At 44.9% G+C, this 27,410-nt stretch overlaps 1 protein-coding gene across 4 annotated transcripts; it reads right to left on the bottom strand.

The window, feature by feature from the left end:
- Nucleotides 1–565: 565 nt before the first annotated feature.
- On the bottom strand, nt 566–23,823 carry ttll11 (tubulin tyrosine ligase-like family, member 11). Of its 4 annotated transcripts, none has more exons than XM_083793701.1 (11): nt 23,710–23,823; nt 22,119–22,788; nt 13,913–14,012; nt 12,874–13,007; nt 9,477–9,767; nt 8,528–8,812; nt 7,610–7,705; nt 6,562–6,671; nt 4,482–4,724; nt 3,210–3,316; nt 566–1,976 (listed from the first exon to the last, which is right to left on the bottom strand). In XM_083793701.1, exons 2-11 carry the CDS (start codon nt 22,740–22,742, stop codon nt 1,645–1,647), a joined length of 2,322 nt encoding a protein of 773 aa, XP_083649827.1. In that variant the 5' UTR covers nt 22,743–22,788; nt 23,710–23,823; the 3' UTR covers nt 566–1,644. The 4 variants fall into 4 exon arrangements, with proteins under 4 accessions (XP_083649827.1, XP_083649828.1, XP_083649826.1 ...); XM_083793702.1 differs by having other exon boundaries at nt 23,300–23,806; XM_083793700.1 differs by having other exon boundaries at nt 22,119–23,806.
- Nucleotides 23,824–27,410: the final 3,587 nt, after the last annotated feature.

Genomic DNA, 27,410 nt, shown 5'->3' with positions numbered 1-27,410 from the left:
TTCTTTGAATTTTGTCCCCCACCTGTAATGACATGGACCCAAAATTGTGACACCAGGGTACCCATTTTGGGCAGGAACCCCTTTTGGTGTTTTAAGCATTATGTTATACTTTAGCTACTTTAGCCACTGAGTGGCGCGATATGAACTTGTAGGTCTGCTATTTTTGAAAAATCGTTAAAATGTGCCTCAAATCTTTCAGAAATATTGTCATGATTTACATTTCAACGCCAGGCCTGAATGGGTTAAAGTGGTGAACTGATGAGCGAAACACAAACAAATGCATACTTTACATGCACTCATACAATACCGTACAATACTCACTGTCCCTTACACACATCTGTGCAAATTGGGGTGTAAATTAGGGGTACTTCGATCAGGATTCTGAGGGGTCCGATATCGCTTTTCATTCACACATTTCAGTATATGATAATGCCTGGTGTCATATTTCCATAAACGCAATAATCATTTATGTTCAAGCTGCTGTGTCAAAAAGAGCAAGGATTCAGTTTTTGAAAACAAAGCTAATAAGGAACTTATGAAAACGCAGCATGAATACCCAAGTAAACATTTATCATGAAATGTGTTTTTAGTAAATTATGGTTCCATTCGTTTAAAAAGTTGGTGAAGACACAGACTAGCATGCGTTTCTGCCGGTTGCTTTTTGGGACCGGAAGTTCCAATATGGCCTTTCGGGACCGGAAGTTCCAATATGGTGGATCTGAATTAGCTGAAATATCGACAAATAACTTAAATATATACCCAATTGACTTTCATCGGTGGGCCGGTCCAATCAGAAATTCGGAGCACCCCTAAATGTTACAATAGTTCAGAAAAGACATTGTGCAAATCCTCCAAGCATTATAACACACACATTTAGGATACACACATACACACATTTAAGTATAAGTGCATAATGTGTACGTGCAAGTGCATGTGTGTGCAAGTAAAACTTACCATCGCTAAAATGTGTATAATAATCCCTGAAGTTTGTGTGTGTGTGTGTGTGTGCGTCTATGCGTGCGTGTGTGTACATTTTAGTGTGTGTATCATGATTGTCCCGGCAGATTGCTCGATAGGGAAGCACGCTGCCTTGAAGGTATGAATCCATAAAACCTTCTGAATAAGGACTTTCCAGCCATATACAGTATATTTCTCCCACTGGGTCACACCAGGAGAGAAGAAACAACACATGATTCCCACTCATCTCTTGTCACTTAAACGCTATACACTTGTCCGATGTCACCCAGGGATCTATACTAGTTCAGCACCTTTTTCTTTGCCCCAACACCAAATTCCTTCTTTGCTGAAAATAGCCGATCTAACAAACAAACTCTTTTGAGCTCTTGTGAGCTCGTAGACCAGCACATTTTGGCCGAATGTCTGCCCCCAGAATAGGGACACAAGTCCCTGTGGACATATTCCTCCTTTGGAGGAAAAGCAATCAGGCTGATAATAGTTCCCGCAGGTCAGCCAGTGTGGCCAAGCCCACCCCCTCATGTGGCTTTCAACAGGCACCCCTTTAAGGGAACCGCATAGCCAAGATGGAGGCCTAACCTCCCCGCCCCTCTGGACACAAGTCTAGGGCAGTGGTGGAGGGGGGTCAGATTGCCGGCGGAGGTCAGGCCCACCCTCTCTCTCTACTAGTCAGTTCTCCACGTTGGACCTGAGCACTCCGGGCCTGAGTCTCTGGTGCAGCCGGTAGTCCTGGCTGGCCGCTCGGCGCTGGGAGGCCGGGGAGTAGAGCTGGGCGTTGGTGGTCAGACCTGACGTCTGGGTCCTGTTGCCTCGCGACAGGGCTCTGCTGCAGCTCAGAGAGCGCCTGTCCTCCGAGCCCAGGCTCCCGAAGGCCAGCGTGGACGCGAGCTGGGCCTCGCACACCTCCAGCAGAGAGCTGACCTGATCCCTCAGCACCTGGGATTTGAACCTGCGGCCCGCCAGGTGGAAGAAGGCCTCCACGAACGCCTGCAGTCCCATGCCTTGATGGCGAGAAGAGAAGAGTTAATTTGTTCAGTTAAAAACAAGTGAGCAAGAATGGAAGATAAATCTGTGCCGTTTCAGATGAGTCAACATGACACACTTGACACAAACAGAAATTATAGTCAGAACCATTCGATTTGCTCTGAAATTGTTAATTATCGTGAGCTAATCCAATTTTCACTTGCTGCTGCTAGTTGATGTATGGTATACAACAATTCCTAACATGCTTTCTTTTGTTTTAGATTTCCACAGACGTATCAGTAGGCAGGGATCTCTGATCCCCTCCTGGCTATGCAGAAGTTGAGACAATAGAAAGCCAGGCATTTCATTAATAACACTGAACGGTGTTCATAGAAAACGGCAAAATAAATTATCGTTTGCTGGTGTCCCTTTAGACGAGAACAGCGTTTTCAGGAGGTGAAAACACAACAAAGTGAAACCACCTTCCAGAGTGGAAATCTTTGAAAATGCCGTATCCTCCCGTCTCCATGTAAACAGGTAAAACGATAAATCCGCAAAACTTGTGACATCATAGCTCACGTGGGCTCACAACGCATAATTATGTTTATTATATTGAGGCAGAGCCGTAGGTGATATTTGGAGTTCCTAGAATGAGCAAGCACTCCCTTCGCTCCACTCATCCTACAAATACACATGTACTGTAGCGCCTAGCGATGGTGAATGTAAACCATGATGTAAACAAACAAAGTATGATAGACCTGTCACCCATGTAATAATTATTAGAACCACTGTGCCGTTGACTTCCTATCTGACAGTCCGTCACCGCCACCTAGCGACGTGGCATGGCATGGCATTCACACTACAGCGTATTCAGTGCGTCTACGTGTAAAAGCTGAATAAGAAATGAGAACGCAACGGGACTTCGCCGATTTATCTGGAGACCATCGCCGTCTAAAAGTGGCCCAAGTCTGCATATGGTTCACAGGACAAAACATATCAGTGTGAAACACATATCTCATCTGGGGTGATTTCTTTGTAGATGTGCCATTTTGTGATGCCAAATGTTTGGGCATTTTAGTATGGCAGTAAAGTAAGTATCCTAAGTAGTAGCACCTTTCATAGACATTGATAGTCACAAGCATTAACAATAAAAGAATAAAACAATTGCCATATAACAAATCAATAAAAAGACTTGAAAGTAAGATCCAGAATAGGGAGGTGAGGGTTCATGTGGTTAAGGCTTGTGTGTGTTGTGTTTGTGTGTCCGTTACCTGCTTCTCTAGAGTCAGGCAGGGAGCTGGACCAGCGGCGTGTGATATCTATGTATAAGATATCCACGGATGCCATGGAGAAATGGCTGCTGCTTAGCTTACAGTTCCTGCAAACACAATACACTTACAATCAGCCAAGTTACTGTACCCACTGGCCGCTGCAACAGGTGAAACGGGAACCGATACGACATCAATCCACTTGCATCACATTTAGGTTATCAGGAACAAAGTTCATCACACTGTCAGCTCTGGTATGGACTTCACGTCTGCCAAACAATAGGCCAAAATTATATATTATATATTATAATCTTTTTAATATATAGGAATCGTTAAGGGGAATCGTTAAGGAACCGGAATTGCTACAATCCTAAAGGATCCTAAGCCTAATTAAATGTGCATTGTGTACACCTATAGGCTTACAATTAAATACAATTAAAACAAAATGTGAAGTGAGGGGCGCTCTTATCATCATATGTCATCTCATTCCGGCCAATCACAATTTGCGTCCTCACTTTTTTGTTAGGACAATGTTTGTGTTTACACAAACCCTCAAAACTGGACATAGGAGGGGCTAGCGCCCCTCAAAAAATATAATAACTAGAAAAAATGCCCTTCTGGGCACAGGTCTCCACCAGGATAGGAATGTAGGACATTGCAGCTTGCCTTCATCTGGTGGTTGGATAAAAGGGCAACAAAAGTAAATTAGAGGTAAAACACTTTTCGGCCAGTTATAGCGCCACCTTGAGGCTGAGTTGAAATTGTTCATGTGGCATTTCTTCCTCGGCCTAGTGGGAATGTGCGTGCACAATTTCACGGAAATCACGCGATGTGTTCATGATTTGCAGCATTTTGTTTGAAACTGAGCATTCCTGTGAACTTTGGAAGCCAATCTTAACCAATCAAGATGGAGTCTGAGAAATCTGAAAGACGCGTTTCGTTGAATGGCTCTAGAGAGACTGTGTACCAATTTGCGCGATGTTTGGACAAAATCTGTAGGTGTACTGTGCAAAAACTTGTTTTGCACAAAGCGGCCTCCTGGTGGCGCTATAACAGGCCGTTCTGGAAAATTTGGGGCAGAGGTTCATCGTTGGCATCCAGGGAGTGTGTGTGCAAAATTTGGCATCGACCGGGTTAACGGTGCCGGAGATTAGCTGCTCACGGACACACACACGGATGGACGGACGGACGGACACACGGACGGAGTGCAAAACATACTCTCCCCCCATGCCTTCGGCCTGGTGGAGACAACAATAATAAGATAATAGTGCTTACCTGATGAAGGTACGGAAGGCGGTGGGACCCAGACGCATGTTGCCTTTGACACCGAGGAAGCGCAGGAAGATGGCGGCGATGCGCTCCACCAGCCGCAGGTAGTTGAACTGCTTGGTGTATTTGGGGTAGACCTGCTTCAGGCACAGCGAGGGCAGCGTCCCAAACTCCTCCTGCATCTTCTCTGGGGAGCGTGCGTCGCCCACGTTCTCCTCCCCCTGCTCACAGCTGCCTCCTGGCTGGGATCTGTCGTTTCACAGAGGGTTCCAAATAAAATGGCACATGTTGTTACAATAATGCTTCAACAGCCCCTAACGTAATCCAGCCAACCCTGCCCTCTAGTGGGTTAAAAGTGAGACAGCAAGCAATTCCAAGGCTTTTTCTTCAGTACAAATTTAAACCAGCCGTATTCTACAGTAAAAATATTTTTTTTGGTACAAGAGTTAAATTACAGCTGCAATCCGAAACTTAATATAATTAATACAAAGTTTGTTGGATCAATCTGTATGGTAAATTATGTTAGTACAATATTACATTGTCTACCATCAATTATTACATTTGGGAGAATTCAACGCACAGATTTGTGCCCATGGAGCCAGTGGCTCGAAAGTGCGGGGGGATTTTCGGAACGGAACTGTGTTAGGCCAGCACTGGTCGGGAGAAATGAATAATTAGACCAGTCATCCCCCAATAGTGTGGAGACATATAGTCCCTACTGACCGGGTTCGAACTGGCAACCTTGCGGTTAACATCTGGCTTTTGCAGTTATCTCGCTAGGTGTTGAAAGTGAAAGTACCGGTCCTTTTCTGTATCGCATCGAACAAGGGAAAGGAACCCAGTACGGACAAAAGACGGTCAGTGACCACCACCACACCACCACCACGGACGCACTTGGATTATCTCTCGCTCTCGATTATTCACGGAGAAAAACAACAACAACACGTGAACAACGCAGTCAGCGGCCAAAGACACATCGCTGTCTGCCTTCGTTCAAAATGTACGGTTTGATAATCTCGAAGAAACAACAACAACAGGGCGTTAGACGAGATTCTAGACTAGTTTGAGACATTATTGAACCAGTAGGACACCGTCCTAAACATGCTCTCTGTTGATCTGTTATTGATCGACCACATGTTTGAGTGTGTGTGTGTGTGTGTGTGGAACAAGCCAACAAAAACAAGTCAAGGTCAGAGAGTTAATGATCGATAAGCACTGGCGGCTGTATGAGATCGTGTGTGTGTGTGTGTGCGTGCGCTGAGCTGAATAATAGCCTGCAGGCCTTGAGGTCCATAAGAGCATGAGGTCAAACTAATGAGTCTGCACTGCAGCATATCAGCTGATTTACAGAGAGGCTCCAAACACACAATACTTTTGAAAAATGTTGGAATTGTTTATGGATGTTATGAAGGAATTATGTTAAACCAGCAGTTATACCTTGTGGTAAGGTTAGACTGTCGGCCCTGATATTGGGAGGTCGGGTTCAATCCCGGCTGAGTCATACCTATAGCTAAGACTATAAAATTGGGACCCAAATTCCAATGCCTCCCTGCTTTGCACTCGGCATCAAGGGTTGGATTGGGGGTAAGTCCCTGGCTGCGACATACTAGCACCATGTCCAGGGGGCTGGGGATGTACTTGCCTGCCTCACACTACAGAAACAATAGATAGGCTTGCGGAGCGTTTGGTCCAACTCCAAAGGCTACTGACTTTCAGACACACTGGACACTGATGTACTGGACACTGATGTACCACAATCTAAACATTCTAATTAATCTCCATTAAGGCTCTCCATGAATTTAGTGTGCAGAAATGGATTGTTTAATATATATATTTTTTTTTTCCTGCCCTTAAGCTTGGACTATATCAACTTAAATTAATCAAGCATTTTCTCTGTTTTTTAATTCTTCATTCACCGTAAAGGAATGTGAGAAAACCGTATTCCTTTAAGCTGCACTGGGCACAACAGGGACAGGCAGATATAGCAGGAGAGAGGGCAAGTCTGTGAGTAGTGTCAAAGCTCAGTGTGCCTACAATGTACATACAGTATATGTACAGTACAGTATGTGTGTGTTCATAAACTTACCCTGGTAGTCTCTTGTGTGGGTCCATGAGGCGCAGCGTGTCTCTAATAACCCCCACTTTGACCTCCTCGTCCACTGGACTGGGGACGTATTCAAACACCCCGGGGGCCACCTGGAGCCAACACGCACAACAACACTCTCGTCACTGCCGTGTGATATAAGAAACCTCTTATATCCCAGACCTTTTCTGAAAAAGCTATGTTTCTATGTCAGTGTGGTTCTTCGATTAAAAAGAAATAGCAGACCTACAAGCTCGTAGCGCGCCACTCGGTGGCGCGCTATGAGCTTGTAGATCTGCTATTTTTCAATAGCTAAAGCATAACATAATGCTAACACCAAAAGGGGTTCTCGCCCCAAAAAGGGTTAAAGCTGGAACCCCATGGACCCTTCCGGGTGCATTAGGTTCCATTTGTACACTCTCAGAGTTTTGGGGGTCCTTGAAAATAAAAAATTTGAGAGCCACTATTACTAGTATAATTTAGTCACAAGCTTTTGTTCATACTGTTTTCAATGGTTCAATATTCATACAATCCACAGACTATAAATCAGGCATAATGCTTGACTCTTGAGGTCTGTAGTGCAGTGGTTCTCAAACCTTTTCATGTCAAGGAGCCCCAAATTGACACTAATTAGCCCGCATTTGAAAAGATATGTCAGCGACGCCATAACTAAGAGAAGAGTTTAAGACAGTGATTCTCAACCATTTTAATTTCAAGGACGCGCCAACATGCATTAGGCTACGGACACCCATTTAATGGCATTTCTATCTCTGGGACCCCAATTTATATTGTAAAATCAATGCTAATTTAACTCTGAGAGAGAGTGTACAAATGGAACCAAATGTGGACCTGCGAGGGTCCATTTGGTGCCACCTGGAACTCCCTCAAGGACCCCTGCTGTACAGTACATGTAATGACACTTGTGCTTGACACTTGAGGTGTGCGTTTCAAAGAGGGCAGCAGAGGGCGTTCAATTGCTACTTTCGGAATGTCTTCAAAAAGGAGTGAAATTAGCCCATCTACTAGAACGCTATGCTGTTTGGGGTCTTACCTGCTGTTCATGTTCTATCTTCATGCTGGGGTTGGCATTCACCTCTAGTAATACTGGCTTCAGGTTCTTCATGAGGAGGATGTCAAATCCTAGAATCTGACACAACAAATTATCAATGGTCAGAGAGAGAGAGAGAGACCTTTGAGTATAACACCCGGAGCAACGTCTGTGCACTGAGCTGACCTGATGTTATGGATCACACTTTTTAGTACAACAACAACCAGAGCTTAATGTCTGTGCTGTGGGCAGTAGCCAAAATCGATTAAAAAAAACAGTTGTTGGAGTGGTGTGAAATCCCACCAAATACTTTAATTTGCAACGTCTCCATTGTACTTTATTTTGGTGCCATTTGCGTTGCATAGCCTATTACAGTTCTATATATTTGTATATTTAAAATGTAGTTTATTTCTTTCAGATACATTTTCTACAATAATATAACCACAGAAAACCAGAATGGGTGAATTATAAAAAAGAGTCTGTGCCAGCTAAAGGTGGCTTATAATGATGCCCTCAGGATTCTCCTGAAGAAGCCTAGGGGTGGCAGTGCTAGTCAGCTCTTCTGCGACTCTGGTCTAACCACCTTCCAGGCTCTCTTGAGAAACCTCATGTTCATCTTTAAAAGCAGACATGATGGGTCACATAATAAAGTGATTAAGGTGTTGTTTAGCACTGTTAGATACCGCTCTTTGATGTGGAAACATTGGTATGAGTGTAACTGTTTTGTATGTTTTTAATTGTTGTTTGTCTTCTACTGGCTACGGCTGTCAATAAAGTTTCATTCATTTATTCAACCAGACCATAATAAGATCAAATGCTGCATTTGTCGAAAATGACATGATATTGTCATATGTATGACCAATTACATTGAAAACCGAGCAGCATCAATGCACTTATGACCACAGGATACATTATCTATACCTGGAAACAAGATGGTCCTGGTTTTCCAGGGGGTATATCCGCTTGGTAGTGCACTTTAAGTTCAGGCACCAGGGCAATGACCGTCTTGATGACCAGCGAGATGATGTCCGACCACACCTTCTTGATGTCCACCCCTTTAGAGGCCAGCCGGTACAGCACGCTGGAGAAGGTGCGCTTGCTGCCCGTGTTCAGGCTGTCTGAGTGGACAAAGTTGCCACTATGGACGTTGAGAGAGTAGTTAGTCAGGTGCATGAAGACATGGCTTAGGTTCTTCTGGCTGGGCTCCTGTGTAAACAGAGAAAAATAAAACAGATTATCCTTTATTATAAAAAGACTATGACACTGATTCTTTTTACTTAAATTTACTTAAAGTGCCAAAAGTAAAAGTATGCAGAAGGTCCCATTTCACAATTTTCAAATAGAAAAAAAAAATCCTTTGAAAATAGCAGATATACAAGGTCTCAACGTCGGAAAGCGGCTCGCTGTGAGCTTGTAGATCGGCTATTTTCAAAATGCAAATGGTATATGTATACGTCTGAAGTGGTTTTGTATTGCAATAATAATACCGGTAATCAAAATGTACAAATTAACAAGTAACTAAAGTTTTCTAACAAATATAGTGGAGTAAAGTATTTGCCTTTGAGGAGTAGTGGAGTAGATATAACTACTTAACCCATTCTGGGCGGGAACCCCTTTTGGTGTTAGCATTATGTTATGCTTTGCTTTAGCTATTGAAAAATAGCAGATCTACAAGCTCATAGCGCCACCGAGTGGCGCGCTATGAGCTTGTAGGTCTGCTATTTTTTTTTTATCGAAGAACGGCTGACATAGAAACATAGCTTTTTCAGAAAACTGTCAGGAAGTAGAAGACATTTTTAGAATCTGATCTCAGGTCAAAAAGGGTTTTAAGTACAGCATTATGTACTTAGTCATTTTCCCCCACTGGTACCTGGTAAGGCTCGGTGCAGAAGCGCGTCAGTCCTTCCTTGGCAATGTAGATCTCCAGTGGCTCCAGGGACTTGATCAGCACGTAGAGGCGAATGTCGAACTTGAGCTTGTCGATGAGCAGCGGCCTGTGGATGTACTCCTGGACCACCGCCTGCTTGGCCTGGGACCCCGTCATCACCTTCAGGTCGCTGGGGTCACGGATGAGGAAGATGCCGTCGCCCTGAGAGCCGCCGTCCGGCTTCACGATGAAGGTGGGCTTCAGCGTGGCGTCCACCTCCTTCACCATGCGGATCTGGAGCCAAACGGAATCGTCGATGAAAATGCTACATTGTACATGCATTATGCATGCCATGCACACATGGATTAAAGCAAAAATAAAATTTCCACGACAGTGAAACTGTTTCAGTCCTGATGTGAAATTTGTAAAACATAATTTCTAGGTGAAGGTGATATTATGGTTTTTAAGTCTACAGTATCCTATCCTCAAATATTCAATCATAAATGTACTATAAAGCCCTAAATGTTAAGTCAATAGCCCACTTCATACAATTGGTCCTCCTCACAAATGCTCTTTAAAAGATGGCACCATTTCTCGAATTAGCCCAAAACAAATTATTGGTTAGTTTTCACCGTGCCCTGGAAAGCAGCTATAAGTGGTCATGTGCCCAAAAACGTTGCACAGCCCTGCTTTAAGAGTCGTTCACCAAACCAAAATGAATCAATAAATTACACACCCCATGAAACTTTGAATTCATGGAGATGTTTTTTTATTTTGTTGCATTCCTAAGCCCATAAATTGATGACCGGCGGCATCTGTCCACCAGCCATCAAATTATTGGCTTAGGAATGAGACAAGAACACAAAAAAAAGAACAGAAAAATAAAAACTGTAAGTAGTTCTACAGTACTACAGTTAACGGCACACGTTTTCACGGTCACGGTCACCAAACACCACCTCCCCATGCTGATCTTTGACCCTGACCGCTGAGCGAACCCTGTGGGCCGTGTAGCTCTAGAAGACACAGCGGCTTTAATAAGCCGCTGCGTCGCGTGCCAAGTGTGGAGTCGAGCTAAGAAGTGGATCAAGACAAGTTAGGGGAGGGGGGAGGAGGGAGGGGAGGAGCCAGGGTAGGGGGGGCAGAGATGGAGTATGAAGGGGGAGGGGCTGCTCTGTCCACAGCTGCTCTGCTAGTACTGCTGCAGAGGACAGCAGGGAGCCGGCATGTAGCTGGTTAGTGAGTCTGTGTCATTCTCTATTAGCAGCAAACGGCTCCATTCAGCCCTGTAACACTACAGTAGTTGGCCTGCATTCAGAGTAGCATAGTGTTGCCGTCGGCCGGAAACAGGGGTGTCCCGTGGCAAAGCCTTGTCTGGTGGCACGCACGCACGCGCACACGCACACACACACACACACACACACACACACACACACACACACACACACACACACACACACACACACACACACACACACACACACACACACACACACACACACACACACACACACACACACACACACACACACACACACACACACACACACACACACACACACACACACACACACACACACACACACCATTATAATGTTCTTATTTTGATCATAAGACCCAATTACTGAATGGCAAGTAGGAACGACACCATGTATGGCACATTAGGAGTCCACTAGTAATAGTGGTTCTCAAATGTTTTATTTCCAAGGACCCCCATAACTCTGAGAGTGTACAAATGGAACCTAATGTACCCGGCGCGCTACGAGCTTGTAGGTCTGCTATTTTTGAATTTTTTAAGAACGACTGACATAGAAACATAGCTTTTTCAGAAAACTGTCAGGATATAGAAGACATTTTTAGAATCTGATCTCAGGTCAGAACGGGTTAACCAGTTTGAGCCCTTAGATCCCATATCCAAGTGCGACCGCTGTGAGCTTGGAGGTCTGCTGTTCTGGGCCGTTCCCTGCACGACACCTTGGAGGGACGGGCTGCAGGAGCCCAAGCAGGCTCTGGTGCCGTGATCATAGAACGCTCCCTCCGGTCTAATGACAGCCACTGTAGGGCTTCACTCACACCTTTCCATCTAGCATACAACATTGATGCATGCTAGATGTATGAGACTTGTTTACTGATGCAAGCTCCCAATGCATTTCCAATGGAAGTCACATGGTTTGACAACATTTTTGTTGTACGGCTTTCGGCTGTGTTTCGACTGCCCCCCTCCACCTCATACAACAAAAATGTTGCGTCAAACCTTATGACTCCCATTGGAAATGCATTGCGAGCTTGCATCAGTAAAGTCTGATGCATCAGCTATACATCAATATGTTGTGAAGGTGTGAGTCAGGCCTAGGTGTGGTTTTGAGGACAATCCGCCATTATTGTTTACGCACAACAGAAATCAACAAGGTTTACATATTTCAAGAGCGAGAGATCACAGAAAACATCCGAAACATTCTTCTTCCTCCATACTGGGAGAAAGACAGCATCTGAAAGTTGGATGGGATGAATTTTTACACGCAAGTGCTGAGACGACTTTCACATTGCATCTAATGAGAGGCCGTTTTCTTGTGGGCCCAGCCTGCGTGCGCATACTGGTTCTTATCAGTGGGACGTTGTCTGGAAATGCGTCTATTAGTTCAACGGTAATTATACATTTCAGCACTTGCGCAGGAAACCGGGTTCAAATCTGGGGTAGAAGAGAAAAGTAACAGTGCAGCTTTAAGTGGTTAAATGACATGGATCCTCAAACTAATTTTAAGGAGAATGTAGCTCAGCTTAAAATAGATATGGTGGGGTTGGGGGAGGGCTGTAGTCCCTGGTGTCTCAGCCAGTTAGTACAGACCATATGCTCCATGTGAGGGGCCAGGAGCCAGGTTCAAATCAGATGTCTCCACTCTCTCTCAGGCCTAGGCTTCCTGTCTCTCTGCCCTCTGCTATACAAATATAGCATCAAAATGGCACAATTATTCTCTTTCAATAATGCACGTGGAAGGAACACGTTATTCCAACCAGTTCCTTTCCACTCCATCAGGCGAGCCGGCTGAAGCCCAACACACACCGTCTGCGAACGCCGCGCGTCAAAACAGCCGCCTCCGTTATTTTCAATGAACCTATCCCACACCGGCGGCGTCCGACGCGCGCTGGCGCGCGTTCACGCCTCGCCTGACGCTCCGATACGCCACTGTTCTATTTTCCAGGCGTTGCCCCGCGGCAACGCCTGTGCCGCGTCTCTGCGCACCCGCTTCACAGACGGTGTGTGTTGGGCTTGAGCTGGTAGATCATCATCATCTGGTTATTCTTGTTTTTTCTGATGTGTGCAAATTTGTTTTTAAAAGGCGACACAAATCTTTTTTTTACAATGGCATTCGTAAAAAACACGCATGGCAGCGTACTGTAGTACCTGTGCCGAGAACTGCTGGTATTCCTCCGGGAGGATCCAGGAGCGAGGGTAGAAGTTGTACTCCTCTGGGAACAGCTCCTGCATGGTCCTCACAGCCCGGCTCAGTGTGATCTTCTTCAGCATGTCGATCATACCTGCGATATGACAGACCACCAGCAGGGGATGAGTACAGTGGACAGTTTCAATACAAGCTAACGGACTTCATATCAGTGGATGGGACCGTACCCTACTACCCAGGTTCCATGTCCCCAACCCAGCAAAAAAGGTTATTTGTTCCCCGCTTACAACAATAAATCTAAACCTATCCCTAAACCTAAGGTAAAGGGGAACATAGAACCCGGGGAACATCACATTAAAATGGGCAAACCGTGAGTTACAGTAGAGTGATGCTATTTTTTTTTCTAGAATTAAATTCTTATATTCTGTCCCCGTTTCTCCCTACAACAATACTAACAAAACACAGACATACACGAAGCGAGCTATAATCTGGGCTAACACAGTGGCAGTTGTGTGTGCAAACAGAGGCCCACACTCCTTCTAAAAATACAATAATCTCTGAGGTTACTCAACGTACTGCAGGGTTATTACGATGTCACGAGATGGCTCTTCAAACATCAATGCTTAACTGACCCCAATGGCGTCATAATAACCAGGAGGGGTGCAAGGCAAACTCAAATCACCACCGCACTTAGTGACGTAAATCTACTAGGGGTGCAGAAGGAACAAACACATGACAACAGTCTTTATAATCTTGTGATCGTGCGTAACCCAATAAGACCTGAGGCCCAGAGATAGAAATGGCATTCAATGGGAGTCCGTAGCCTAATGCATGTCAAACTGGGGGCCCTTGAAATGAAAATGAGAGCCATAAACATCTCCTCTCATGGGGGTCCTCTTAGCATATATTTTCAAATGGGGGGTCCGCGGGCTAATGAGTATCATTGTGGGGGTCCTTGGCACGAAAACGGTTTGAGAACCAATGCTGTAGTGCATCACACTGTAGCAGCAGGTAAAATAATGTAAACAGTAGAATACGTACCTGGGAACTTGTTGACCTGCCCGGAAACGATGTTCTCGTTGTCATGGAAGGACACTCCATGCCAGTAGATATCACACGCTGAACGCCGTCCAAGAGGAAACTGCAGAGGAGTGGAGGGAAACGAACACTTTCAGGACAAATATAAATATACAATGTGGTGTGAAGCAGGGAGGTAAATGGAATTTATAATGAACCTAACCACTTAAACCGTCCATCTTTAGTAAAACGGGCGTGAGGTTTTTGTTTTGTTTTTCCCCATCTATGCCAAATCCTTTTGGCAATGAATATGCTATTTTGGGCAAATGTTAGCCACAGAATATGGATACTGGGGTGGCTATCTGGCTAATTTCCTTCCGGTGGTGAATGGTATGTTTGTTAATTATCAGTTTTTAACTCAAATCTTTGCTTCTGGGGGGGGTCTTTGGAACAACATATTTTCAGATGGGGGTCGGCGGCCAATTACATATAATTGTAGGGGTCCTTGACATGAAATATTGAGAACCACTGATATAGAAACATGAGGTTTTTCAGGAAGAAAATGACATTTTTTAAATTTTGACGTGAGGCCTATGGGTTCAAACATTTTATAGTCCACTATGGCTATCAGGCACTACGCTGTATAAATATAATACAACTACAAAGGTCACCTGATCTGTCTCCGTTGTGTTCTCTCCCCCGCATATTAGTATGATTATTATTTCAGTAACGTGTATGCAGCCGCGTACTTAAAAGGGTAAAGAATAATGAGTTTTTCCACCACTGATTACTATGCTCGACTTACTGTGACTCAGTGAATCTGTGGCCATGCATGGCCTCCCTGTGAACCCAGAAGAGGGCAGCGAGTGTGTGTGTGTGTGTGTGTGTGTGTGTGTGTGTGTGTGTGTGTGTGTGTGTGACTGTGTGTGTGTGTGTGTGTGTGTGTGTGTGTGTGTGATATTATAACAAGATTGCCAAGCGAAGGAAATCCCTGCACAAGTCATGGGATTAAACCACTTAAACTGTCGTTGACTGCCGGAGTCCCCCAGGGATCTATAGTAGGTCTGCTCCTTTTCCTAGGCAATCTACAAACTCACTAACACGTTGCGACAGCTTGTTGGGATCTGCCATTTTGGTCAAACATTGGGGTCGAAAGACATCTTTCATCTTCTACCTACGTTCTCCACTGCAGTCTCAGACACCAATAGTCCTGTCTAAATGAGTTCCAATCAATATCACAATTATTTACGTTGGCCTTGATTATGATTAATGAACGATTATTTAAAACAGATAGATTTAAAGCAGATTGATAACACTGATGACGTGTCCAAGTTTGTGCATCAGTTTTGTCAACTGAAAAACTCTGGGAGTACCAGTGAGTGACAACCAGTAACAGACGCGGGTGATGCGTGGCGACCACAAAGAGACATCTAGAGAGACAGAGGACGGTCAGAGAGAAGGCGACCGGTGGTGAAGAGGGTTGGCGGCCCACACCACTTCTTCTGTGAGGAAGAACCCAAAAGCAACCTGGCAACCCACAGACAGTGCCTCTTAGTGTCGCCGACACCCGCTGCTAACAGCTCACCTGCCACCCTAAGCCCCCATGAGACAGTGGGGGCAGTAGCATGCCCATTGGACATTGGGGTCTGATCAGACCTCGGTCAGGTCGCCTGGAGGAGGGCAGGCACGCATGGACGCACGCACGCACGGTGGAAAAACCTCATCTGTCCAAAACTCATACTTTTCTGGATTCAAATTTAGAAGTAGCAGTTCACAAGCTCACTTCACGTTTCAAGCTTGTAGATCTGCTACCTGTGATGCTTTTGTGTGACGCTGTAGTATGATTAAGTAGTAATTATTAAAAAAATTGAAAATAAACCTTGCTTCTATTGCTTCTTGCTTACTATGTTTGTCAAAAGTCGGTCATTGGTAACTTCTAAATATATTTTGGGTGAGCCCGGGGACAGGGCATTGCTCAGTATACCAGCACCAAGTCCTGCAGGGGGTTTTGAATGTGATAGGAGGATGATGAGGGATTAGACGGGGAATTTGAGGAGGGTGAAGACAACTGTGTCTGCCACACTGTGAATTAGTCATAGGAGCTAGGATCAGTTCAGTGGGGGGGGGGGGATAGATTGCACTGTTGCAGAAGTCTTGACAAGATGATAACCTTGTACAAGTAACCAATCCATTGTGAGGAAGGGGTCTACTGTAATTTGGCTGCTGTACCTTGTACACGTTGAGTAGGGGATTATAGGCTTTGGGCCTCGCATACATACTGTCAAAGATCACAAAAGGTCTTCCAAACCGTAGTGGGTTGCCTGCCAAGTGCCAACCCACTACGTATTGAGCCCAAATGTCGTGAAATGACCCGTGAAATGAACCATACCAGTAACCGATATAAATGTTCAAAAAAGGCCATAGTTCCTTCCCTATCCAAAATAGTTTCATACTTATAACATACTGTACGTAATAATGATACGTATTGTTCATCTCGGTTGTTTGGAAACCTCATTTTGTCCAAAACGTGTCGCTTAGCAGCAGCGATGCTGTAGCATGATCAAGTAGGACTTTAATTTTCAAAACACAACAATATGGAGATAGGTTTCTGCCTGACAGCGACTATATGTTGAAAGAGCCTGGACGACTTAGAATAAAAAAAGATGAAATGTTATATTTTCATCATTTTGTCTAAGGATTATGCAATCATAATTGTTATAAGGCCTACAAGTGTGAAATGTGAATTCGTAATAAAGGAAAGCCTGCTTGGCAACAAATATCTGCTATAAAGATTCCGATGTATAACTGGCTAATCCGATCATGGACGTATGTCAAATTAATTTAGTATACAGCCAGGAATAGCCCTTTCATATTGGACAGACATTGTGACTTACACTCATTGAGGGGCGTCTGGGTATGTCAAATAAATTTTGTTAAGTGGGAATAGAGCCAGGATTAGCATTTACATACACACACACTGAGGGACACACTTTCTTTTTCTGCTTCACTATTTTCACTACTAATTTCTTCTAATTTATGAAATTTCTTGTTATGAAATTATTTAGATTTTCTTGTTTTTGTTCTTGTTCTTATATATAATTCATGAAACATTTGGATTTTTTTGGGGGGGTGGGGATATTTTTTTAAACTATTTTGAAGGATTTCTTACCTGTGGACCCATAAAAATGTGTCCACGACCCACAAATGGGTCCCGACCCACTGTTTGGGAACCATTGGTTTAGATTCAGAGCTTTATTGCAACAATTGAACCCGTTCAACTATAGCAGTGCTTGGACTAATGGGTTAATTTGGACCAAATATTAATATATAGGCCAGTTGACATGCTTAAAACAATTTCTCAACAATGCTTGGGCAATTCATCATTGCTAAATAGACAAAATAATGTAGGTTGACTTTGTCATTTCTGACACAGCACAGTGTGCGACACTCTGGGGTTCGCCTAAGGTCTTTGGTAACATATAATACGTTGATAATCAATAAAAGGAGTCTTTATTAGTCTCTGGTGACACTAATTAAGAGCCCCTAATTAGTATGTCTTTCTGTGTGATACAGATCCTCATTCCCTTTGCCTGAAAGAAGACTAATAGCCTATTGGATTAGAGGAGATTATGTCTAATCATTTCCTACTGTTAAGAGAAGGCCATATGCTGAAAGTCAGCTGGCAGCAGATGTCTCTTAAGCTAAAAGGTGCTGTGCCACAGAACTGTGCACTATTCTGGTGGTGAAATTCGGCGATCCAGGTACATTATTATTGTTCTCTGCTTGGGACAAAAGAAAATAAATCTGCATGGACCATCAACAAATTATATTTTGGGTAACGCTATGCCTACTATAAATAGGCATAGGACTGGGTAATAGACTAAATCGATGAAATTACTACTAGTTTTGAATGCATATTGCTATAATAATAATCAGTGATTGTCATAAAATCCCAAGGAATACCTGGACTTGTCTCATGACATGCAGTGTGCCTCTGCACACCGTTTGAGAACCACTGCTTTATAGAGCTTCTCAAAGTGGGTGCCGTGACACAAGTCCAGGGGTGGGCCCCAGAATACTCATCCCTTCAGTTTAACCACTTAAGTTAAGACGGTATAGACTTAGTAAAACGGACCTGAGTTGCACTGTTCTTGGTGCGTTCTTTTAAAAGCTACAGTACTGCACAAAGTCACTTCACCAAAGAGACTCTGGACTGAGGGAGGGCTCTCCAACGAACACGATAGACCTATTAGACCTGTTTCACAGCAGCCATTTTGACATGAAAAAGTAGGGTAAACACGGCTGCTAAGGTACGAATGACACTAATTAAGGTTCCATTCCATTCAGGTCAGAGTCAGGTCAGGGGTGCTGCTGTGCACCAGCATGGCTCACTGTGTAAAGGATCTGCTACACAAAAACTGGAACGGAAAGTACTTAATTAGTATCAATGGTAATGCTGAATTCACACCAGCTGCCGTGTTCCGAGAACGCGGCGAGGTTCAACGCAAAGTCTACGGAGAGAAGCGACCGCCGCTTTTGTTGACCCTACGATTTCACGTGAATATGGCTGTTGTGAAAACGGTCTACCCGGCCGTGTCCGTGGGTCGGAAGCTGGCTGGGGAAGGTGTTCTCTGACTAGTGACCAAGACAGATTGGTTGGCATGTCGCCTGGGGAACAGGAGCGGATTCACATATCAGAGACGACACGTTCAGCAGTGGGACAATGCCAGGTCTCTGCTCTGCTCTGAGAACTTGTTGTGATTTGACACTAAGATTTAACTGAACAGTGGAGTTAGCACAGCAGGAACCATTTTGTAGCATACCGGTAGTTCATTTTCAAGAACGACTAATTTGGAGCGAAATTGTCATTAAGAGAAAACTACCACTAACAACAACAACAATAATAATAATAATTTGTTACAACTTGTGAGTGTATCATCACTTAATGTGCTTATATTATCAAAGAACAATAACATTATTAGTTAATAATACCCCTTAACCACATTGAACCTGCTGTCCCTACTTGGGGCGAGTCATCAAAAGCGACCCGTGGAGCTTGTAGATCAGATATTTTCGCTATAGCCACCTTACAGCGGACTATATAGGGCTTAAGTGGTTATGGGAGCAATTTATTCTAACTTGTTGCAGGTGTATCGGGCAGGACAAAGGTGGGTAATGTATAGGGCCGCTGTCAACTGGCTGTGATACAAGATCTGCTCCAATAGGAAAGGTTGGGTGTAAGTATCGCTGCATGGTCGCGGTGATAAAGAGAGGCTTCTTCTTCACTGCCTTGCCCTTGAGCATGCCTCATTCATAATGGAGGAGCCCGTTGATAATGAACGCTGGCAGGTATTAATTGCATCACATTCAAACTTGCTTTGGGACTGTCCAGATGGCGCTCGCCTCGGCTCGCCCGTATCAATTAGCAAGTCTCATACATGTTTAAAGGCCTTCCATTTAGGCTAACACAACTTTCAGCCACACACGCCGGACATTTTACACCGGGGACTTACAGTTTAAAGTGACAGGGTTCAAAGTGATTGTGTCATTCTATTTATATGATCCATCCATCCATCCATCCATCTTCAACCGCTTATCCAGGTCGCGGGGGCAACAGCTCCACCAGAGTGCTCCAGACTCCAGAGCAACATTAGTGACTTCCTCCTGGGGGATCCCGAGACGTTCCAAGGCCAGTGAGTCGATGTATTTCCTCCAACTGTGCCTTGGTCTGCCCCGGGGTCTCCTCCCTGTGGGACGTGCATCGAGGACCTCCCTAGGGAGGCGCTCGAGAGGCATCCTAATCAGATGCCCGAACCACCTAAGCTGGCTCCTTTCCAGGCGAAGGAGCAGCGGTTCTACTCCGAGTCTCTCTCGTGTGACTGAACTTCTCACCCTATCTCTAAGAGAGATGCCAGCCAGCCAAAAAACTCATTTCCATAGGTGAGAGTAGGAACGAAGATTGCTCGGTAGAGCTTTGCCTTCTGGCTCAACAGTGCGGTACAGCGACTGCAATACCGCCCCTGCCGCTCCAATTCTCCGGCTGATCTCCTTCTCTGTCCTCCCCTCACTCGTGAACAAGACCCTGAGATACTTGAACTCCTTCACCTATTTCATGATGGTGGACAAAAATGTTTGTGTGGCAAAGTCCTAATGTTTGATTTGTGAATCAGTGTGAAAGGAGCCCCCACCCACTCTAGCACCGTTTCCGGCCTAAACAACTAACAACTAAAAAAAAAAAAAAAAAAAAAAAAACATCCCAACGGAACATCCACCCAGAATGTTACGTGTAGTGCTCAACATCAGCAAGAGTACACATGTTACCAACGAGAATCTGTCTGCTGGAATATTCAGGGTGAGCGACAAAATAGCAAGACACCGGAAGCTTCCAGCCAGCAAACTGGTGCTGTGGGAACCAACACACGACTCACGAGGACGTCCCAGTCCCATACTAACATATGTGGATGTACTCAAAAAAGATACAGGGGCGCAAAGCACTAACGAGCTGGCCGGATGTATGGAGAACCGGGATGACTGGAAGTGACGATAGAAGGCTCGTCTGAGGACGACCTAGAGAGATGCTTTTGTAGTACATATAGCCAATCAGGTGAATTAATCACAGATTGAAGCTTTAACCTTTGCTTTCATATGAAATATATGAACTAGACTATTAAGATGTCATGGAAGATGTTTCGGAACAGTGTGACCACTTCAAATGCTCCAATCCTAAAATAATAACCTAAAATAGCGTATTTATAGGCTATTTACGCTACTTCCATAGAAGACGTTGACGGCGTTGCAGTGGAACAGGTCAGCGACTTTAAATTCTTGGGGATACACATCTCCAAGGACCTGAAGTGGGCCACACACACAAAAACAGTAGTGAAAAAAGCCCAACAGAGACTTTATTGCCTCAGCCGCCTGAAGAAGTTCAGAGTGAGCCCAGGCATCCTCAGAGCGTTCTACAGCAGCACCATAGAGAGTGTCCTGACAAGTGGCAGCACCGCGTGCTTTGGAAACTGCACCGCTGCGGAACGCAGATCACTGCAGAGAGTGGTGCGAACAGCACAGCGCATGGTGGGCGGGGAGCTTCCCACCCTCCAGGAAATACATGAGAGACGCTGCGTGGCTAAAGCGGAAAGCATCATCAGGGACATTCACCACCCCAGCCACAGCCTGTTCAAGCCGCTGCCGCAACCACGGTCAGGCAAGCGATTCAGGAGCTGTACTACGAGGCTCTTGAACAGCTTTTACTTGTCAGCAATCAGATTGCTGAACAAGAGCTAAGTTTTGTCGCACAGTCTGAACTGATTCGACTTTTTGCTATAGCCTAGTCGTATACATACATGCACCCATGATGAACTTTTATTTACTTTGCACTCACTTTGTTATGTTATGCAAATATGCACTTTATGTTCTTCTCTCTCTACCTTTAACTGCAATATGAGCCTGCACAACCAAGTTTTTCACCTTACCTTATGTGATGTGACAATAAAGATTGATTCTGATTCTGACATGCTGGCGACTGAGAACCCCTTTTGGGGTTTTGGGGGTTTTCACCCCAAAAGGGTAAGAAAAATACATATATTGAGGTTTTTCAGAAAACTTTTTAAAGAATTGACCTCAGTTCTAAATGGGTGAGTCTATGCCATCCTTCATGAGGAGTCTAGAAGTTGATTATGTCCACAATGAGCAGATCCTCTCTTCTCAAAGTGAGTTGGGAGTGGGAAAAGAGTGAAGCAGTGGTTACTGTGGGTGAGGATGACAGTGACAGCTTGGACTGTAGTTGAAAAAGCAAGAAGATTTTCAGTCCTGAATAGGTTATTATTACACCCCACACACACACACACACACACACACACACACACACACACACACACACACACACACACACACACACACACACACACACACACACACACACACACACACACACACACACACACACACACACACACACACACACACACACACACACACACACACACACACACACACACACACACACACACACACACACACACACACACTTCATGCCAGCTAAAATAGCAGGCAGCTCTATAAACTTGCAACATGTTGTAGATCAGAAAATAAATTTGGTATAGAGAGAAGAAGGCCTGGGGACAGTGGGACACCGGCCATCAAAATATATAGGGATTAAGTGTTTTAATTATATGTAACAAGTGAAAGCCAAAGTAGTTTAGTGTGGAACATAATAGTCTTACAGTTTTACCTCTTTCCATCTCAGCTGCTTGATGCTAAGCTTCATTGCCTCCAACGATGTTTTGGCCTTCGAGGTGTCCACCGTCACGGTTCGTCTCCGTCTCACCAGCTTTATGGGCCCGTCATCTCGGTGGCCGTCCTTGGCGTCCTTGGGTCTGTGGTAGGGCGCGATGTTCCCGTTGGTCTCCGTCTTTCCCTGCAGGATCTTGCCGGTCCCTTTGACGTGCAGAGTCGGCTCATGATGATGCTGCTGCTGTGGCGCCACCGCAGATCTGTTCAGATTCTTGCCCGCGTCCACAACATGCGCGGCGACCTCGGAACCGTGGTGCTGCAAGGCCTGCTGATCGGCCGAGCCGTGTTGCTGTTTGACACACGCGTTCTTTTCGTCTTTGACCAGTTTGCTGCGACTCTTGCAGCGCTGCCTGTACGTGATGGAGGCCTTGGAGGGGTCCCTCCGCCCGCCGCCACCACCGGCCGGGACGATGACACCGCCCCCGCCGCCCGGAGGGTTCGATGAGATGGATGAAGGCACCTGGTGGTGGTCATGATCTACGCCCTGCTCTGCTGCATCCTTGCCAGATGATTTCATTTGCTCGAGCTGAACGATGACTTTAGCATAATGATCACTCATCATACTCTAAGGGAGCCACGATTCATGTCGGTATCAGCCGATGGTTTTACTTAGGAAAAAAAATGCAATATCAGTGAATGTAAACAAGTTGGGAAAAATGTCAAATAAAAAATAAATAGGCTGCTACACCTTTTACATCCAAGCCATACATTTGAACTAAAGTGCATCAGTAGACCTAAAAAACAGGTAATATTAGTTAATAATGGTTATATTAGCTTAATGTTTAATTATAATGCTATACCATTACTGTATAATAGGTGTACGGTTAAAATATATAGACCGTATATACACACACCGGTATATATAAACTTGGATTGCAATATCGGTATCAATACATTTGACCATGCAATTAACCGGTAATATCAGATATATCGGCCTGGTCCAGATGAAATGTGTCAATGATATTATGTTTGCATCCCTATAGCTGCATCATATGAATGACTGACAGGTTGTCACATCACATTAGCCCACTTTGTCTCAGTACTTGTGTCACAGGCCAGGGGACCGGTTGTTGCACCTTGCACTGGTACTAGTAGTAGTAATCCAAATCTGATGATCACCCGGTGGCAGAAAGCCAACATTATCCAGTAGTTGTTGCATTGCTGTCACGCTGTGTATAACAAGGCACGTTAATTGGCTGTGGGTTTTAGCCGATTCCGTTGGCTGTAAGTAACTGTTATAACGGTCAATTCAGCATCACGAAAACATCATAATATACTGTCTGCGGCGCCGGTGATGACAGACAAGGTGTGGATGTGTGTGTACAGACAGCAGCTATACACCGGTTGGCATCATCATCATCATCATCATCGCAACAGCCGGAGAGGAGAATCTTAGCCTTTAGCAGCTATAGGTAAACAAGACAAGAGTCCAAACAAGCAAGCAAAGCAAGCCACTGTCAAAAAGTTCCTTTGTATTTATAATACTCCATTTCAAGTTGCGTCCTTGGAACAATAAGGCGTTATGCTACCTGTATGCCAGGGCGTTGTGATGGACGCCGGGTGGTGGTGGTGGTGTATATCTGCATTGTGTTGATGTGTAGCCAAGAAAAAAGAACACCCGGTCCCTGGCTGAGGAGAAGAGACGCTCGACTCCCCCCGAAAGCCTGGTTTATACCTCGTCGTACGACGGGTGGAAAAAAGCCGATCTACAAGGACGCAACGCGCCGCGTCCGCGACGTGTTGCGAGCTTGTAGATCGGCTCTTTTCTGCATGAATTAGCCTATGCCAGTGTTGCCGGATTTCGTGGGCGAAATAAGCAACCAGGTCTAGGAAAACAAGCCCAAAAGAAGCGAATACAATTTTGATTGATTGATTGATTGAAATATTTATTAACAGTTTGCAGAATTACAGTACATTTCAAGCACAAACTCAATATAAAGACTGTGAACTGTGAGTGGACGACCCAATTAAGCATTACACTTGTTTACAAGAGGGTCCACCATGTTCAATTCATCAAAACATTTAGAGACGTACAAATAGACACTTCTATATAGTTAAAGAACAGAACAGGAATTCATCATAAAGGAAGCAAAAAGGGAAAAGAAACATATACAGTGAGGGGGAAAAGGGATGTCTGAAGTGGGATTCGAACCCACGCCTCCAGGGGAGACTGCGACCTGAACGCAGCGCCTTAGACCGCTCGGCCATCCAGACTACTTGTCAACATTACGAGCACTTGAAACCTGGTCGTTTCTTTTGAGGGGGGGGGATCAATTACTATATAGCTCACTGTGATGATTGTACTAGTTATGCTATTGTCAAAAGATTATTGGGAAATCAAAAATATTTTATTTTATATTTTTGTTTTCATATGCGGTTCTGCAAACAAATACATATAATTATATTATTTAGTTTGGGGGTTCTTGACATGAACCACTAGCCTGGGCTGGTGGTTAACCAATCCCTCTTGAAAACATTTGGAATGAAATGTTTTCAAGGCTAAATGAACCACTGGTTTAAAAAACATTTTAGGAAACAAGCCCAAATAAGGTCTGCTAAGATGAAGATGATTTAAAACCCCAAGACAGTTTATGGTTTAAATTGGGCATTGCGCCTTGGGGGTCCATCATTCATCATTCTACAAGCAACTTTGCAGAAAAGCAAACCCAGAGTCACTTAAAATAAGCGGACATGGCAACACTGATCCAGGCGTGCACACAACCAATGACAGCATGGGCCTGTCAGCTGTGTCTGTCACATCACGTCACGGCACTGTGGGACGGGACGCCCAATGGGACGCCTGCCTGCTTGCTTGCGCAACCGTTGAGGAGGTGCATACCGCCACCTACTGTACCCTTAGAGTATAGACTGTACCATTTAGGCCTATGCTGGCTGCTGGGTTCTGTAATCTGTATCGGCTTCCATCAGTGTTTGTATAGTATAGTATAGAAGTATAGTATAGTATAGAAGTATAGTATAGTATAGTATAGTATAGTATAGTATAGTATAGTATAGTAGGCCTATATATATAAACTTTATTACAGGCTTGTGGCTCACAAGGTAAGACAGTACATCACATATACGAGAATACAAATACATTAAAAAAAAACAGTACATTTACCCAGCCCCACAGGTTACTACTCTAGGCGAGGCACTCATGCCAGTGTCCTCTGATGGTAGAAGTGTACCTTACAGAACTACGGCCTGGGTCTGTCATCTGTCCAATGAGTCTATTCAGTGAGCGATCCAGACTGCTCATGAATTTGAATGTCAAGTTCCTCAACAGAGCCATGAATGTAGTGAGTCCCCCCCCCCCCCCCCCCCCCAGCTGCATTGACAGGCCGTCCATATATAAATTGAAGAGGGCTGGGGATAACCCCCCCCCCCCCTGCCTGACACCATTACCCACCCGAAAAGGGGTGGATAATGTGCTCCCCCATTTTACCTACATTTTCTGGTTAGCATGCCAGTAGACAAGAATGCGTAATAAACAGTTTGGCACACCCCTAAGCTTGAGCTTATTAATATACTATGCTATAGCATAGCATAGTATAGTATGACCAAAAAAATGGCCTGGATGGTGATGGGTGCTGGGGTCCTCCTCTTGCTCTGCCTGGCGTCGAACACCAGCTCTTTGGTTTTCTTAATGTTCAACAGTGGTTTTGTCCAGCCCAGCGGATGAAGTTGTCCATCACGCTTAATTCTGTACTCCCCATCATTGTCCTCAGTGACAGAGGCTATCTACAATAAGGCGAGGACAGGTGTCCGCCTGGCCAAATCCATTTTCTGCCTGGCCAAAATCCATAAGGTGAGAATAAAAGAGGACAAAAACAAGAACTGAGAACTGACAGCTGATTGGCTGTTGCGGTAGAGCGCGACCCTCAATCACCCATTGGAATGTAAATGCATGCCTTTCAGCATTTGTATCCTACAGGATACCTTTAGAAAACCTTTAGTGCTACGATTGTGCGCGGGGAGACGAAAATGAACACATCTTGCCTGCCCAAAATGTAATTCCTGGAAACGCCACTGCTCAGTGATGCAACCCACAATGGAGGAGTCACCCGAGAACTTCTGGAGATGGCATGTTCCGGAGTTGAAGCTGAAGTCAGAGGTATAGATGGTGAACAGAAAAGGTGACAGAACGGTTCCCTGGGGAACTCCCGTGCTTCCCATCACCACTTCGGACTGGCAGCCTTGTAGCCACACGTCAGGGTGAGGTAGTTTGTAATCCAGTCCACCAGGTTGTGGTCCACATGCACAAATGCGAGCTTCTCAGCGAGCAGGGGAGGCCGGATGGTGTTGAACGCACTGGAGAAGGGTCCCAGATATAAATGGCATTAAATGGGGGTCAGTAGCCTATGCATGTCAAACTGGGCATCCTTTTCAAATGGGGTCTTGCCCTGAAAATGAATTTTCAGGGCAAGACCTCGACCTCGCGCGTGCAGACTCGGCCCCCAGCCTGGTATGCTAGTCAAAATATGGCCCTTGAGGAAAATTAATTGGGGAACCCTGATGTAGATGATGGCATCCTCCACACCAACTTTGACCCAGTAGGCGAACTGTAGGGTCCAGGGAGTCGCTCACCACAGGCCGTAGGTGTTGCAGAACCAGTCTCCAAGGTCTTCATGTCAGTACCACTGCAGGCCTGTAGTCATTTAGAGTATGGGATCCATCCTTTAGGCACTGGAATGATGCAGGATGTCTTCCACCTTCCTATACAACCTATTATTTGCACCAATTAGGATGTCAGCTAGCATACAGCAGGGATCTAATTAGTACAATCGCAAGCTAGGTCATTTTGTTTGGAACAAAAACGTTCTCAGTTGTCCGCATGAATGAGGACCTCTTGGCTAAAGGCACGGACGGGGCCGGAAGGGGGGGAAAATACACATTCACAGTTCACACCAAAAAATTAATTCAAATAAATCCAATCCTCCAACGTGTGAAAATGCCTTCTGCTTTTATAGGGGGAAACTGGAGGTTGGCAGTAGGCCTACAACAGGAACCGGAGGAGAATGGTATGTTTGGCATTTGGCATTCATTCATTGCTATGGTTATACAATGTTATAAACATTGTGAAACTAGGCTCCAGGGGAAGTGAGAAAGAATGGAGAAGATGCTGGACACCAAAGGTCTTGGTGAAAAATTTAAATACATTTTAAAATAGTTCAACTTATAGCCAATCTATCTCGGCATGTTCTGAGCTTATCGGGTATTGGAACTATTT

Source organism: Protomyctophum parallelum (genome assembly GCF_964188405.1).
Source record: "Protomyctophum parallelum genome assembly, chromosome: 21".
Lineage (NCBI taxonomy): Eukaryota > Metazoa > Chordata > Actinopteri > Myctophiformes > Myctophidae > Protomyctophum > Protomyctophum parallelum.
This window is presented reverse-complemented; position numbering and strand designations above follow the sequence as displayed.

What these genes read in the sequence shown, in the direction of transcription:
- ttll11 (XM_083793701.1), bottom strand. Translation starts at nt 22,742, where the DNA reads ATGATGAGTGATCATTATGCTAAAGTCATCGTTCAGCTCGAGCAAATG. An exon ending in CAGGACCATCTTGTTTCCAG is followed by an intron (nt 7,706 to 8,527) that starts GTATAGATAATG and finishes TTGTTGTGTCAG; the next exon opens with ATTCTAGGATTTGACATCCT. An exon ending in GCCTGACTCTAGAGAAGCAG is followed by an intron (nt 1,977 to 3,209) that starts GTAACGGACACA and finishes CTCGCCATCAAG; the next exon opens with GCATGGGACTGCAGGCGTTC.